This window comes from Coregonus clupeaformis, chromosome 36, assembly GCF_020615455.1.
Source record: "Coregonus clupeaformis isolate EN_2021a chromosome 36, ASM2061545v1, whole genome shotgun sequence".
NCBI lineage: Eukaryota > Metazoa > Chordata > Actinopteri > Salmoniformes > Salmonidae > Coregonus > Coregonus clupeaformis.
The window spans coordinates 12,440,262-12,457,458 of NC_059227.1; the positions used below are offsets into that span (position 1 = coordinate 12,440,262).

At 45.3% G+C, this 17,197-nt stretch overlaps 1 protein-coding gene across 2 annotated transcripts in view; it reads left to right on the forward strand.

The window, feature by feature from the left end:
* LOC121552132 (nesprin-2-like) overlaps nucleotides 1-17,197 on the forward strand; it is a 236,291-nt gene that overhangs the window by 92,800 nt on the left and 126,294 nt on the right. For both annotated transcript variants that reach the window (XM_045211261.1, XM_045211262.1), the window contains 7 exons: nucleotides 1,711-1,881; nucleotides 2,262-4,160; nucleotides 8,396-8,581; nucleotides 9,631-9,786; nucleotides 10,542-10,771; nucleotides 10,960-13,012; nucleotides 14,157-14,491. In XM_045211261.1, the coding sequence (XP_045067196.1) occupies nucleotides 1,711-1,881; nucleotides 2,262-4,160; nucleotides 8,396-8,581; nucleotides 9,631-9,786; nucleotides 10,542-10,771; nucleotides 10,960-13,012; nucleotides 14,157-14,491 (5,030 nt within the window). The remainder of the gene's footprint in view (nucleotides 1-1,710; nucleotides 1,882-2,261; nucleotides 4,161-8,395; nucleotides 8,582-9,630; nucleotides 9,787-10,541; nucleotides 10,772-10,959; nucleotides 13,013-14,156; nucleotides 14,492-17,197) is intronic.

Consider the following 17,197-nt stretch of genomic DNA (forward strand, 5'->3'; position numbering starts at 1 on the left):
ATATAGTATACTTACTTACCTACTTTATTGTGTATTTCATATTTGTTCTAGTAATACATTGTTATTGATTCTTGCATTGTTGGGTTTTGAGTTTGCAAGAAAGGCATTTCACACTATTTGTGCATGTGACATTAAAACTTGAACCTTGAAACTGCTCAGGGATTTCACCATGAGGTCAATGGTTACTTTAAAACAGTTACATAATTTAATGTCTGTGATAGCAGAAAACTGAGGATGGATCAAGAACATTGTAGTTACTCCACAATACTAACCTAAATGACAGAGCAGAAAAAAGGAAGCCTGTACAGAATATAAATATTCCAAAACATGCATCCTGTTTGCAATAAGGCACTAAAGTAATACTGCAAAACAAAATGTGCAAAGAAATTAACTTTATGTCCTGAATACAAAACGTTATGTTTGGGGCAAATCCAACACATCACTGAGTACCACTCTTCATATTTTCAAGCATGGTGGTGGCTGCATCATGTTATGGGTGTGCTTGTCATCAGCAAGGAATAGGGAGTTTTTTAGGATAAAAATAAATGAAATAGAGCTAAGTACAGGCAAAATCCTAGAGGAAAACCTGGTTCACTCTGCTTTCCAACAGACACTGGGAGACAAATTTGCCTTTCAGCAGGACAATAACCTAAAACACAAGGCCAAATATACACTGGAGTTGTTTACTAAGCCTACATTGAATGTTCCTGAGTGCCAAGATACAGTTTCGACTTAAATTGGCTTGAAAGTCTATGGCAATACTTGAAAATGGCTGTCTAGCAATGATGAACAACCAACTAGACAGTGCCTGAAGAATTTTTAAAATAATAATGGGCAAATATTGTACAATCCAGGTGTGCAAAGCTCTTGGAGACTTACCTAAAAAGACTCACAGCTGTAATCGCCGCCACAGGTGCTTCTACAAAGTATTGACTCAGGGGTGTGAATACTTCTGATATTTCTGTATTCCATTTTCAGTACATTTCTAAACATTTCTAAAAACATGTTTTGGGGTATTGTGTGTAGGTGGGTGAATTTTTTAAATATTTAATCCATTTTGAATTCAGGCTGTAACATAACAAAATGTGGAATAATTAAAGTGGTATGAATACTTTCTGAAGGCACTGTATATACAGATTATCTCTCTCAGATCACATCCAGTGGCTACTCACATCACCAAGAGCTCAGTCTCTCATAGCATCTCTAATGGTCGAGCCTCCAAGCAGGACCAGAACAAATCCAACGCCGTCCTCACTGTGGTCGGGGATGAGGGACTAACAGTTAATCAATGTGGTTTACTCAGACCGAGTTAAACTAACTTTTAAAAACAATTAAATAATTAAATAGCCGTCTTGCTAGCTCACGTAGTTTGCATTGTTGCCCTCTCCTCACTCTCTCACGTGTCGGGCTGTTCCCTAACAACAGTGCGTCTCCAAAATATGTCCCACATGCAACACAGTAACTAAATCAGTCCGTGCTAGAAAAAGCTAAAAGCAACCAGGGGGTTACATGCAGTTTTGCTAACAGGGAAATGTTAACAAATGGGAAATCCAGGGACAATGCTAAATCATGCTAGCTACTTCATGTAGCAAAAGTAAATAATAGAATAATGTGGATGCTGTCTATACTGTCCTACATAGACAACTCAAGGTAAGATGAATAAGACCCAAACATCAAGATTAGATTAACTAACCCTTTAATCCCTCACAGGCTACACTGAACAATGGGAAACAACTCCAAGGGACTCTAAAGGAGGCGCTATCACAGTTAGACCTCCTATTGGACTGTGTCGGAAGGGAGCGCGTGGAGCAGTTCGAGAGAAGGGCTGGACAGGCCCTTAGCAACAGTGCAGCTCTCCTCACAGCCCTAGCCCATTCCCAGGTGAGCTATTATCTAATCATCATATAATCAATGCATAATCAAACAACAAAACTCCAAAGTAGATTGAACTAAAACAAAATAACTTTTTTTTTAAATAATCAAATGCACACATTTTTCTTTTGCAATATGAGTTGGCTTGTTAAAAGGTGTTTTAGGCCTACTTTCAGAATGTATGGAGCCCTATGATGATACTGATTAAAACAAAATATGACTATCAAATGCCTCAGTAGGTGAAACTGGGGCATTTCAACCAAGTGTAAAAAAAAAAAAAAAGTGTTACATTATATTTTGATTGGAACATCCGTTAACGTTAATATGATCCCTTTAAGGAATCTTATATGTAGCTTCATACCCTTTCTAATGAATGTATGCATCTTTAGGCGTCCCTAGTCAGCACAGAGGTGGATGCAGACAATAAGAAACCAAGCAACACACGTGACAAAGTGCCATCTTGCAGCGAGGCATCCCTTTTGTCACAACCCGTCGAGAAAGTGACCTCAGGCGGGATCAAACCTCTTCAGGCTAATAATGACTCAACGAAAGATCCGGAAAAAGAGCAAGCTGAAAGCAGAGTACAAAGCAAAAGAGCCCATACCGGAAGAACAATGGATGCTGTTAAAAAACCTACCAAGAAAGTGATGAGCGACACTGAAAAAAGAGCAGTGGACAAAGAATATGGCAAATACTCATTGAAGGGCTGGAACATCCAGCCGGTAGAGAGAGTGGTCACAGACATGGAGGATGGGGAGAGTCAAATACAAATTCCCATGGGAGAAACCTTAACCCAAACTCCCAGCGCTGATATCTCAGCCACTGTGGTGGTGCCAGAGACCCCGGGCACTAGCCAGTGTGGGCATACTGTAACAGAGATAACACCTCACCATACAGAACCAATCGATAGAGAGGGAACCTCATCTCCGACTCCGCACAAAGTGTTCACCATCATTCTGGACACAGACCTCGAACGACAACACCTTGATGACATGTCTACAGCCAACACTTTCCAAAGCAGACCAGGTTACCATGGCAATGACGATATTGTACATACAGAGGCAGCTCGACATGGCGACAGTGACCATGCAAACACTGTGGTTGTATGCACTGGAACATCAGTCAGAGGAGGTCAAGAGTCTTCAGTGCCAGATAAAGGTGCGCAACTCACTTACACTTTTTCTGTTGTCAACCAGAGTGACAAGACAAAACAAGATTTGACTGAGCCTCCCCAAAAAGTGGCCACCATCTTCTTGAATGCAGGTGTTGCACGTGCTGGGAAATGTATTGTTCAGGAAGCCGAGACTCTACATCGTGACGTCACTTCCTTGACCAAAACGGAATTAGGCATTAAAAGTAGTGTGGGGCTACGGACAGATCCACAGTCGGACCCTGTAAAACATCTCATGCCGCATCCAGAAAGAGAGCAGCCAGAGATGCACGCAAGACCCACAGACAAATCACAGTCAGATAACAAAACACAACGCACAGAGGAAGAGTCTAGAGACTGCTCTGAGACAAAGAAAGTGTTTACAATTGTTTTGGACATGGAGCTACCTCGGTCTCAGTCCAAGGACATTCAAACCAGGGAGCCTCCTTGTGGTAATGGCTCAGACACGTTTAGCTCTGGTGACTTTGCTTCAAAAATGACTGATAGTTCTATCACTGGGAGCGCCAAGAACACAGACGGCGGGCGGCACGTCAAGTCAAAGCACAGGGGATGGAGGGAGGCTGATTTTATGAGCTCAACGTCCAAGGGCCACAAAGTGAAGAGTTCCAAAGGCCCCTCAGAATCACACACAGAATCAGAGTGGGAGCAATTGCAGAGCCCCAAAACAAAAGGTCCGGAATCAAAATGCTCTGAATCAGGGCTCGCAGAGTCTAAGTCCGCTGAATCGGCACACACCGAATCCGAGTCACAGAGACACTCTGACAACACTGAACCAGGAAGTGTTGATGACGTAAACACAGTCGCTAAAGATGCCAGACAGACACAAATGACAGACAGCCAAAGAACTATAAACTCAGGAGCCTCTGACAGAATTAAGGAGACTACAGACATCACCTGCACTACAGACAGCAAAGATAACAGACAGACTGTGAGCAAAAACACTGGAAAGATAGATGCTACTGACATGCTACAGGTGAATGACCTCACACAGACAGATGTCAGTCAGACAGATGCCACGAGAGACAATACACAGTTGTCACAAGTCCATTCACCAGCGTCTGCAGGCACAGAGATCGAGCCCAGAGAGGGGACAGAAGGGACAGCTCCACAGGAACAGGTAAGGGCAATTCGCTTTTTTGAATTCACTGGAGGGTTTGTCACACACTCTCATCTCGCTCTTGCTAGCGCTATCACTTTCTCTCCATTTCTCTCTCTCTCTCTCTCTCTCTCTCTCTCTCTCTCTCTCTCTCTCTCTCTTCTCTCTCTCTCTCTCTCTCTCTCTCTCTCTCACACACTCACACACACACACACACACACACACACACACACACACACATTCACACACACACACACACACACACACACACACACAAAAACGTTAAGAAACTTTAAGCCTGCAGATTTAGGTTTTGAGAGGGGGTTGTACACTCAAGTCAAACTCTGGAAGTTAATGCAGTCTTTCCCTGAAAGGACTTGACATTTCAAGGCTCTTTATTTAGCCCAAGATCCAACAATGTTAAGTGATGTTATTATGAATGAATTGGAATGGTCAGGCCAGGAGTAGCCTGTTTGTGTGGCATTTAAAGGTCGCACCTTGGCTCAAAGTAAAATTGGAGGAATTTGACTCGTCATACAGTGGCCCCTCCACTTCCAGTCTAGGAATTTACTCCCCTATATACAATTGTCTATTCTTCGAGGGATGATTTACAAACTAAGCACAGGCCTCTTAAAGTGTCCTATAGAGTTCAAAGCTGCAAATCCGCAGAGCAGTCTACTGTCACATATCTGCGACTCTATAACGGTCAATTAAATTAGCTTCGTAATAATGGGCCATCGGACTATTGCAGCTATGCGGCTGTGGATAATGGCGCCGGCGGGGATGGCTGCCGTTTTACGGGCTCCTAACCAACTGTGCTATTTTGTTAGTTTTTTCGCTTTGTTTGTATTTGTATTTTGTACATAAAGTTGCTGCTGTCTCTTATGACCTAAAAGAGCTTCTGGACATCAGAACAGCGATTACTCACCACGAACTGGACGAAGATTTTTTATTTAATGAGTCTGACGCGAAGGATATACTGTTTTCTGGAGACCAGGCCCAAATCCCCATCATTTGCGTAAAGAAAAGCGGAGATACAGAGGGAGAAGGTTGGTGTGCCTTGTGAGGATTCGGAGGCGAGTGAGTAAATCGCCACTACCATTGGTTCTATTGGCCAACGTGCAATCACTGGAAAACAAACTCGATGATCTACGGTCGAGACTACCAACGGGACATTAAAAACTGTAATATCTTATGTTTCACAGAGTCGTGGCTAAACGACGACATGGATAATATAGAGCTGGCTGGGTTTTCCGTGCATCGGCAGGACAGAGCAGCTACGTCTGATAAGACGAGGGGTGGGGGTGTGTGTCTATTTGTCAATAACTGCTGGTGCGCGATGTCTAATATTAAAGAAGTCTCAAGGTATTGCTCTCCTGAGGTAGAGTACCTCATGATAAACTGTAGACCACACTATCTACCAATAGAGTTCTCATCTATATTATTCGTAGCCGTCTATTTACCACCACAAACCAATGCTGGCACTAAGACCGCACTCAACGAGCTGTATAAGGCCATAAGCAAACAAGGAAATGCTCATCTAGAAGCGGCGCTCCTAGTGGCCGGGGACTTTAATGCAGGCAAACTTTTAAATCCGTTTTACCTAATTTCTACCAGCATGTCACATTTGCAACCAGAGGGAAAAAAAACTCTAGACCACCTTTACTCCACACACAGAGACGCATACAAAGCTCTCCCTTGCCCTCCATTTGGCAAATCTGTTTACAAGCAAAAAATAAAGCAGGAAGTACCAGTGACTCGCTCAATACGGAATTGGTCAGATGACGCGGATGCTACGCTATAGGACTGTTTTGCTAGCACAGACTGGAATATGTTCCTTGATTCATCCAATGGCATTGAGGAGTATTACTTTACTCTTGAACGGAATTGTTGGTTAAAGGCCTGAAAGTAAGCATTTCACGGTAAGGTTGTATTGTTGTATTCGGCGTATGTGACAAATAAATGTAGCTTTAAAATGATTATTTTGAACATCTTGTTCTTTTTCAGACGCAGGGAAGTCCTTTTTCTTTCTCTTTGTGCTACAAGAGAGAAGTAGCTTCTCACCTGTCAGCCTACCCAGCCTAAAACCCCAAAGCAAGAAATGCAGAAGCATAGTGGCCAGAAAAAAGTCCTTAGAATGCAGCAACCTAGGAAGAAAACTTAGAGAGGAACCAGACTCAGAGGGGTGGCCATTTCTGTTTGAATTCTGTTTACATATTTTCTCTTGACTTTACACAAACACAAGCATCTGCAGTTAATTTTACAGACACCAGAGTTGAGGTCAATTCCAGTTCAACCTGTTAGTTTAGGATATGGTATTTCTCCACATGAATGCAATACAATTTCTGAATTAACTGGAGTTCAGATGAAATTGACCCTAACAAGTAAACATGAAACATTTATAAGAGGTGAGGAAGTAATGCTATTATAGTTATGCTGTTATTTAACTTTTTATCTTACTATTTGACTTTTTGTGTTTACAGTAAATTATGTGTTAATGCATAAATGTAACGTATATATGAGTCAGGAAACCGGTGCAGAAGGTGAGTTTAATAATAATCATGAAGATAATAAAAAACAGGAGAAGCGTGCTGAACGTAACCAAAACCAATACTGCCTGATGACTGAGGCTTACTGAGGGCTATATGAAGGGAGAGTAATCAGGGTGGTGATAAAGTCCAGGTGTGCTTAACGATGGGGAGCAGGTGCGCGCAATGATGGTTGCCAGGTGTGCGCAATGTGGGTTGCCAGGACGGTGGTTAGTAGACCGGCGACGTCGAGCGCCGGAGCGGGAGTAGACATGACAGTAGCACCCCCCCCGATGGGCAAGGAGTGGGCTGGTCCGGACGGTGAAGGTGATGTTGGGATCTAGAATGTCGTTCACCGGAACCCAACACTGCCCCTCTGGACCGTACCCCTCCCAGTCCACCAGGTACTGGAGCCGACCCTCACAACGTTGGGAGTCCAGGAGGGATCTTACGGCATAGGAAGGCACACCTGTTCATTGAAAAGCATTCCAGGTGACTACCTCATGACGCTGGTTAAAGAGAATGCCAAGAGTGTGCAAAGCTGTCATCAAGGCAAAGGGTGGCTATTTGAAGAATCTCAAATATAAAATATATTTTGATTTGTTTAACACTTTTTTGGTTACTACATGATTCCATATGTGTTATTTCATAGTTTTGATGTCTTAACTATTATTCTACAACGTAGAAAATAGTAAAAATAAAGAAAAACCCTTGAATGAGTAGGTGTTCTAAAACGTTTTACCGGTAGTGTATATCATTAATTTAAATGATCAGAAATGGCTGCAAATATCACAGATTGGGCCTTTAATGTATATCCAAGTCAAGAGCCCTGTTGACTCAGAGTGTAGGGCAGTATAGTGGTGATACATCATTGGCAGCTTCACCTGGAGCCCTGGGCTTGTATTCATAAAGTAGGAGTGCTGATCTAACATCAGGTCCCTCCTGTCGATATAATCGTATTTATTTTGATCTAAAAGGCTAAAGTGGTCCTAGATAAGCACTCCTAATCTGAGGAATATGGCCCCTGCACTCCTACTTGGTCGCTTTATGAATACGGACCCTGGGTGGGATAGCCTTAGGACCTATAACCTGCAATATAAAGCACATCCTCCTGTGGATTACTGCTTAATAGCGTTCCTGCTCTACTGTTGTTTTGAAATGTTGACAGAGAGAGAGAAAGAGAGAGATTTTTATGCAAGTCTCAGCTTAACTCGTCACCTGTCGGCCACTCCCTTTAAGAATAGCCTAGCACTTCACTATGTGAGGAATAGATTATTTGCACCACTCTGTGATGACTTCACCTCATGTTAACCCTGTCACTTGTAGCTCGCGATATCTCGACCATACTCCCTGACTAGTTCCTGCTGTACCATGTTCCCCCGTGCTAAACCCAATGACACTGATCTAACAGGATTAGCTGGAGACTACACCACATAGTTTTCACCAATTGTGTTGTGTCAGATAAGTGATTCCTTCAAGGAAGGAAGGAAAGAGGGACGCGCTGCTAAACTATTGGAACAGACCCCTGGTTTCCCTCGGGGCAAGGCCCAGCTCCTTAGTCACATTCCTGCTCTAATAGCTGCACTGACTCGCTGGGGCTGAGTGGAACGAAGTTGTTGTCAGAAAAAGCAGACAGGAGAGCAGGAGAATCCCTGTTATTACCTGGGCCGTGAGAGCGAGAGAGACCCAAAATGTCAACACCGTCCCATTGCTGCCATGTTCCCACAGCTGCAGGAGGGGAGTGAAGTCAAGACAAGTACCTCGGTCCAGACTGGGGGGTTGCTATCAGAAGGCGTGGTGAAGGAGGAGAGAGTTGGGGGAGCGGTGCGCCCGGAGATCCCACGATACAGGTCCACCATGCAAGGCATCCTCTCTGAGGTCCAAGGGTTGGTGGAGAGGAAGGCCATCATCAAGGTGAGTGTGTAAGGGAGTTTCTCTCTGTACGGCCGACCATGAGATTCAAACTCGCATTCATAACAATAATACTCACCCGACCACAATCGGTAATACTCAACAGCAATACTCAGCCAAGCCAACGGTGTGTGAACAGAGCTAACTTGTCACTCTGTGAGTGACAGTTGGCTATTAGATCTCAGGGAAGGTAAGGTGGCGTCAACATGGGATATGGTTTACTGTTGATTTGTTTCCAAGAAACCCAGCTTGTTGTTCAAGAGGATAATGACATTCAAAATAAGAACCTGAGAAAACCTCTTTAAAAAACAAAGATTAAAAACATTTACATTTCAGTTAGTATCTAATGTGTGTATCAATATCTATATGAGACATAAAAATGGCTTAAATTATATTTCAACATTTTCTCTACCCCAGATAAGATAAATTGTTGCTCCCAAATATGTGGCTCCGTCCACAAAATATTTGCAGTTCAGTCAACTGCATGGATCAGTGAACAGATAAGAGATGGATAAACAAACAGACTCTGATGTGGCATGGGCCTTGATGATGCTGCATTCCCAAGTTATCCTAATCCTAATCTTAACCATAACAATTCTAAACTGACCCAAGATCAGCATCTAGGGGGAACTTCATGCTACTCCATTCCCAAGATGCCTGTGGCAGGAAGCTTTACAGGAAGGAGCCATATGAGCCAATTATATTTCCTGTGTAGCCATGGAGATTTCTCAGTGACGGCACATCTCGCTTTAGAATTAGTAAAAGATTACTTGGAGCTTGGTGTTTGCACTTTTGGGATGATTCCATTGTTTCCATTGTACCAGGCAAACTGAATTGAGTATAGCTCAAGTATTTGACATCCAACCCAGGTCTGGTTGTACATACCAGGGTTGTGTTCATTAGGGCTTGCAACAGAAAATCCTTTCAAAAGTTTTGCAATGGAAAATGTGTGTTTCTTATTAAACAAATCAAGATTGTTTTAATCTGTTTTCTTCTGTTTGGTCCATGAACATGTCCCATTACTGTATTTAATCTGTGCTGTTATGTTGAAGGGAGGCCAGTGGATGGAGGCGGATTGGTACCTGCAGCCTTTGGCCAGAAATCCAGAGATCCAAATAGGGCGCACTGTCCTCAGGGTTCTAGGATGCCGCTACCAGCCAGCCCAGCTCAACCCTGCCACCATGGCCTGGCAACTGACGGAGGCTGAGGTGGGAGCCTGTCCATTTTTTTATGGATAATTTTCCCTTTCAAGAACATAATAGACATTTGAAAATAAACACTTTCAAGTGTCAGACTGACCATCTTACATAAAAACAATCAGCTATAAAACAAAAAGACAGAGTACAAAACATAAACAAAACACAACTGTCATTTAATGGGCTACACACCACAAACTGATATCACTGTGTTAAATGCTTTTACATAAGGAAAGCTTTATTTGGGATTCCACTGAAGACATTCCTTTTTCTGCCCTGTATGCACATGCATTGGTTTTTTAGTCACTCTAGCCAACTGGCACATTATAATGATATCTCAACAGTCCTCTAATCTATTTAACCTTTCCAGTTCTTTCATATCAATGTCAACGATAATGTATAATGAGACAAGGAGAGGAAGCTATTTCTAACTTTGATTTGCTATGTCTAACTTTTGAAGTACATTATCACCCTTCTTGGCTTTCTTGTAAGTGTAGAGTGTTTGATAAATACAGATGAGATGTGCTGAGCCCATGGTCTAGTGGAAACCCTCCCAGCTCCAGACACATATGCTCTCCCTACTGAAGATCAGGGTTCAATCCCCGTTCCAACCCTTCATACTGTTTCTTACACCTGCCTGTCTCCCCTCTGTGATTTCAATACTGTAAAAAAAATACGCTTTTTTAAAATTACGGATGAGATTTGTTATGGGTCCAAGCTCACTGGATCCCAGACTGAGTGTGTCCCTGTGATGCCCTTTTTTATAGGACTGCAGATGCTACGTGCTTGAGCAGGTGGCTGCGATAAACCATGTGGTCGGTGAACCAGAGGTCGCAACGAATCTGGAGGGGCGATGGAGTGCAGCCCTGTTGGATGCCTCAGCCACAGTGCAGGTCAAAGAGGCTCAGCTCCACCTGGTCACACAGTACCACAGGCAGACACAGGCCATCCGGAGCATTCTGGAGAGATGGGCAAGCGAGATGGATGAGCTACAATTGTGAGTCCATGAACTTGCATAGTCCGGGCTACTATTCTTGTGCATATTTTTGTATTTATGCATCTTTAGCCCTCTGTGGACCTTTAAATTGTACAGTTGATTTAGAATATCATTGATGGGAAGTTTGAATTTGACCAAGATATGCACTAACAGTTATTCGCTCTCTGTCTATTCCTGGGATGTAACAGGGACACTCGAAGCAGTGCGCTTCAGGCTGAAAAACTACATACTCTGTTATGTAACATGGAACAGCAGAAGGGCATGATGGGGGAGCTGCTCCAGGTGTGTTGCCAGGTGTCTGTCCACCTGAGTGAAGCCGAGGGGTCAGGGGCGCTCCTCGCTCAGCTAGGGGATCTGCAGGAGGAGTGGAGGCTTTTGGAGGGGGCCGGGAATAGAGCCCTGAGGCATGCCTCAATTGGTTCTTCTCAGTCCTCTATCCTTCTACAAAAGGCTGAGCAGCTGCATGGCAAGCTTGAGGCTCTTCAAAAGTCCATCACCCTCTTACAGTCCTCTCAATTGCAGCATGACACTCACAGAGCTTTAGAGCTGACCTTTATGACTGCTGACTTGAAAGCCTTCAACCAGCAGTACCTACAACTGCTGGGGCAATCAGAGGCTTTTACCCAATTCTCTCTTGGGCAGAAGGAGAAGAAGGATGTGGAGTGTACTCTTCAGAGCTTGAGCTCCTTACTTGACTCCACTCAGAGGTTGCTCTCTGCTCAGTCATTCTCTATTGCAAACCCCTCCTTGGCTAAAATCACCAAGCAAATGCAGGGCTTGATTATCTGGGCCAAGCAGGTGGACAACCACATCGCAGCAGTTGAAAGGGTAGCCCTCTTCCCTGAAGAGGCCCGTCTCCAAATTTCCAGCATGAGGAAACTGCAATCCGAGATTTTGGCAAGGCACTCCAAAGTTGAGGACCTGAAAGAACTGATTTCGGATGAGGGGGAAATTGACAAAGTGCTGTCATCACTGAAGACCCTGAAGGATCTCTACGAAACAGTCTCAGACAACTCTGCTCGTACTCTGAAGGAAATGGAGGCCGTTTTGGAGGAAAGAGAGAAGATACTGGACCAGATCTTTAAAGTGAACACCTGGCTAGCAGTGGCACACCATGAGAGAGAGGTCACCGCAGATGTAGAGAATGTGTCCAAAGACACCACCTCAGATCTGGAAAGCAAGCTGCAGTTTCACATGGGTGCCATCAAGGAAGCAGAAAGACAGCTGGCTGTCACGGACGCCCTTTTGGAGACCTGCATGGAGGTCTCTTTGGGGTTGAGTCCAGCAGAGAGCTACTTTCTGGTCAACAGGCTCACAGGCCTCCGGACCGAGGTGGACGGAATGGTGGCCCACGTGAAAGCAGCCCACTGGGAGCTGGAGGAACTGCTTCACGCCCGGACTTCTTCGGCCGAGGAACTGGCGGCTGTCCAGATGAGTGTGCAACAGATATGGGCCGACCTGGAGAGGCAGAGGTTCCCAGTGACAAAGGACTCCCTATCTGCCATAGAGCCCTTGACACACATGCTCCTGGAGCACCAATGTCAGATCCAGGAACTCCAGTACTGCCAAGAGGCCCAGAAAAGCGCCCTCTTGCGTACCATCGGCGAACTGCAGGAGAGGGTGAAAACGCTCCACCATCATGCCCTGGAACACGAGAAGTACCTGACCTACCGGCAGCGCATGGAAGACTCCAGGGAGGTGGCAAAGGAGCGAGCTCAGTGCTCCAAAGACAAGAGAGTCAGCATGGGGGAGAGGTTCAGGCTTTGCCAGGCTCTCCTGGTGGAACTTCCGCTGGTGAAGACCCAGTGCCAGGATGCTTCCGACCAGCTCGAGGCCATCGCCCAAGACTTGCATCTATCGGAGAGAACGTTGCTCCTGTCGGAGAGGCAGAGGATCCGGCGAACTGTTGAAAACCTAGAATCCTGGGAGCTTGCCATCACGGATGACGTCAAAAACCTAGAGGGAAAGCTTCTGGAGGGTCTCAGATTCTGCACCGAGCTTCCTGCCATGATGGACCTTCTTCAACAGGTCAGGCAGGAGCTGACAGAGTCTGACCCGGTGGAGCCAGATGTGAGGGCCATCAATATAGCACTACAGAGGTGCTGGGTGATCTGGAGGAACGTAGAGTCTGTCATGCGGGTGTTGGAAGCTTTGGGGCAGAGAGAGCAAGTGGAGATGAGCCAGTGTGGGGAGCTGTACACCCTGAGGAATGACATTGTGCAGAAGTGCCACGCATGCATGGTAAATTCAGTGGGCTCATTACATTACAATTGTTGTAATTCACAATTTCAGCAACGGTGTGCATTACATTTCATAAAATATGCATGAAATTTGAGTTGGTTGACATAATAATAATAATTTGGATCCTAGATGCTTATTGGACGAGCAGTGTTCCAAGCCGTACTGTATTCGCCGACACATGCACACCTATGCCTGCTAACAGTTCCATCTGAATTATCACTGCGCCTCTATAAGAATATCCTCATGTTCATGTTGCTGTCCGAATCATCTCTTGAATTTATCTCAACTCACACATTATTTCCCCTTGCTTCTAGGATACTATTTGGTTTGTGACAGTGGGGTTTATTATAAGCCTTGCTGTCTGCCTGTCCGACCATGGAAACAATGTTTCACTTTTGAAAAACGATCTCCCTTGTACCATAGAGAGGGAACAGTGCCCAGACGAGACATGAACTTTTCCTGAGCCAGGCAGAATCACGCACAAATGAAAATGCGGCTAGTTTACTGTCATTCCAGGTGCAATGTTTGATGTAACTGTGTTGGCTAGCTAGCCAGCAAGTGATAAAAATGTTAGTCAACCTGCATAGTAACCATTTTTGTTAGAACGGACGACCAGTTCTTTTGCATAGTTACTTTGCCAAAATAATTAACGACTGGTAGCAACTGGCAGAAACATTACCAAAATAACTATTGACCAGATTTTTGGCCAGACCATATACAGTATTCTAGTGAAATAATTTACTTATCAAAATAATGTTTCATTGTTATTTTAATATGTATGTTGGTAATGTTTTATAAAAGCAATACGGCACACGAGTCAGTGCTATATAATGAATACGCCATTTACCTGTGACTGTATTCATTATATAGCACTGCCTCTTGTGCCTTATTGATTAAGGAGATATGTCAACCAACTAAAATCTTGCATATTTTATGCAATGTAATACACACTATCTCTGAAATGGCGTATTACAACAATTTATCCCTCAAACGTTTTCCTTAACTTCTATTGGAACTGACTTTAATGTTGTATGTGTAATAACATTCCACCACGCAGCTTGTATTGTATTGTGATATACTTCAAATGACATCCTTGCCTGAATGCTTAATAATATTTTTTTATAATCTTGAATATGTCCTGTAGGAGAGTTTGTCCCATGCTCGGGAAGCCATGAAGGATTACCACTGGGCTGCCCAAGGAGTGGTAACATTCCTCCACGAAGCCGAGGCCATGTTCCTGGCACCTCCAGGTGGATTTGTGGACTGCACAGAGGAGAAACGATACACCCAAGAGCCCCTAGCCTCCCTGGGGGAGAGTCTCCAGGTGCAAATCAGCCATCTCCTGGAGCTGTCACCACAGCAGGCCTGCCTCTCTTTCCCCAAGAGCGAGCAGCTCCACATCCGGGTCCTGAGCCACATTTTGGTGGAGAGGGCCGCACTCGAGGCCAAGGTTGAGCTCAGGATGGAGGCCTTTCAGAGGTAGGCCAAAGGTTACATACTCACTCATCAAAGGTTACACATGGCCTTTGGTCCTTGCTGTTTTGGTCACATTTAAACACAGTCACACTCTAAAAGTTATCGTACAAAGAAGCTTGATGAACATTAGATGCTGAACATTGGTCACCAAATAGGCATGCATTGTCAACCTTTCTAAGCTATTACATTTTGGGGGGAATGTGACATGCCGCATGCCACTATGATGTGGCAAGGCACCCCTATGTATTTTTATGTGTTTATTTATTCTACCAGGTTAGTCTCATTGAGATTAATAATCTTTTACAAGAGAGACCTGGCTAAAATAGCAGCACACAAAGTTGCAGACACATTTACAACATAAAACACAAAGCACTACAGTTTAGAAAACAACAATTTACACATTGAACAGCAATAGGACCACTTATATCAGGGGTAATCAACTAAATTAGGCAGGTTGCTGAGCGGGTGCTGAGCGGATGGGAACATAATAATTATATTTACATTTTACATTTTACATTTTAGTCATTTAGCAGACGCTCTTATCCAGAGCGACTTACAGGAGCAATTAGGGTTAAGTGCCTTGCTCAAGGGCACATTTACGTCATTTAGCAGACGCTCTTATCCAGAGCGACTTACAAATTGGTGCAATCACCCTATAGCCAGTGGGATAACCACTTTACACTTTTTTATATATATATATTTTTTATTTTATTTTTATTTTTTGGGGGGGGGGTAGAAGGATTACTTTATCCTATCCCAGGTGTTCCTTAAAGAGGTGGGGTTTCAAATGTCTCCGGAAGGTGGTGAGTGACTCCGCTGTCCTGGCGTCGTGAGGGAGCTTGTTCTACCATTGGGGTGCCAGAGCAGCGAACAGTTTTGACTGGGCTGAGCGGGAACTATGCTTCCGCAGAGGAAGGGAGCCAGCAGGCCAGAGGTGGATGAACGCAATGCCCTCGTTTGGGTGTAGGGACTGATCAGAGCCCGAAGGTACGGAGGTGCCGTTCCCCTCACTGCTCCATAGGCAAGCACCATGGTCTTGTAACGGATGCGAGCTTCAACTGGAAGCCAGTGGAGTGTGCGGAGGAGGGGGGTGACGTGAGAGAACTTGGGAAGGTTGAACACCAGACGGGCTGCGGCATTCTGGATGAGTTGTAGGGGTTTAATGGCACAGGCAGGGAGGCCAGCCAACAGCGAGTTGCAGTAATCCAGACGGGAGATGACAAGTGCCTGGATTAGGACCTGTGCCGCTTCCTGTGTAAGGCAGGGTCGTACTCTCCGAATGTTGTAGAGCATGAACCTGCAGGATCGGGTCACCGCCTTGATGTTAGCGGAGAACGACAGGGTGTTGTCCAGGGTCACGCCAAGGCTCTTCGCACTCTGGGAGGAGGACACAACGGAGTTGTCAACCGTGATGGCGAGATCATGGAACAGGCAGTCCTTCCCGGGAGGAAGAGCAGCTCCGTCTTGCCAGGGTTCAGCTTGAGGTGGTGATCCGTCATCCATACTGATATGTCTGCCAGACATGCAGAGATGCGATTCGCCACCTGGTTATCAGAAGGGGGAAAGGAGAAGATTAGTTGTGTATCGTCAGCGTAGAAATGATAGGAGAGGCCATGTGAGGATATGACAGAGCCAAGTGACTTGGTGTATAGGGAGAATAGGAGAGGGCCTAGAACTGAGCCCTGGGGGACACCAGTGGTGAGAGCACGTGGTGCGGAGACAGCTTCTCGCCACGCCACTTGGTAGGAGAGACCAGTCAGGTAGGACGCAATCCAGGAGTGAGCCGCGCCGGAGATGCCCAGCTCGGAGAGGGTGGAGAGGAGGATCTGATGGTTCACAGTATCAAAGGCAGCAGACAGGTCTAGAAGGACAAGCGCAGAGGAGAGAGAGTTAGCTTTAGCAGTGCGGAGAGCCTCCGTGACACAGAGAAGAGCAGTCTCAGTTGAATGACCAGTCCTGAAACCTGACTGGTTTGGATCAAGAAGGTCATTCTGAGAGAGATAGCAAGAGAGTTGGCTAAAGACGGCACGCTCAATAGTTTTGGAAAGAAAAGAAAGAAGGGATACTGGTCTGTAGTTGTTGACATCAGTGGGATCGAGTGTTGGTTTTTTGAGAAGGGGTGCAACTCTCGCTCTCTTGAAGACGGAAGGGACATGGCCAGCGGTCAAGGATGAGTTAATCAGCGAGGTGAGGTAGGGGAGAAGGTCACCGGAGATGGTCTGGAGAAGAGAGGAGGGGATGGGGTCAAGCGGGCAGGTTGTTGGGCGGCCTGCAGTCACAAGTCGCAGGATTTTATCTGGAGAGAGAGGGGAGAAAGAAGTCAGAGCATAGGGTAGGGCAGTGTGAGTAGGACCAGCAGTGTCATTAGACTTAACAAACGAGGATCGGATGTCGTCAACCTTCTTTTCAAAGTGGTTGACGAAGTCATCCACAGAGAGAGAGGAGGGGGGGATTCAGGAGGGAGGAAAATGTGGCAAAGAGCTTCCTAGGGTTAGAGGCAGATGCTTGGAATTTAGAGTGGTAGAAAGTGGCCTTAGCAGCAGAAACAGATGAAGAAAATGTAGAGAGGAGGGAGTGAAAAGATGCCAGGTCGGCAGGGAGTTTAGTTTTCTTCCATTTCCGCTCCGCTGCCCGGAGCTCTGTTCTGTGAGCTCGCAATGAGTCACCAAGCCACGGAGCTGGAGGGGAGGACCGAGCCGGCCGGGAGGA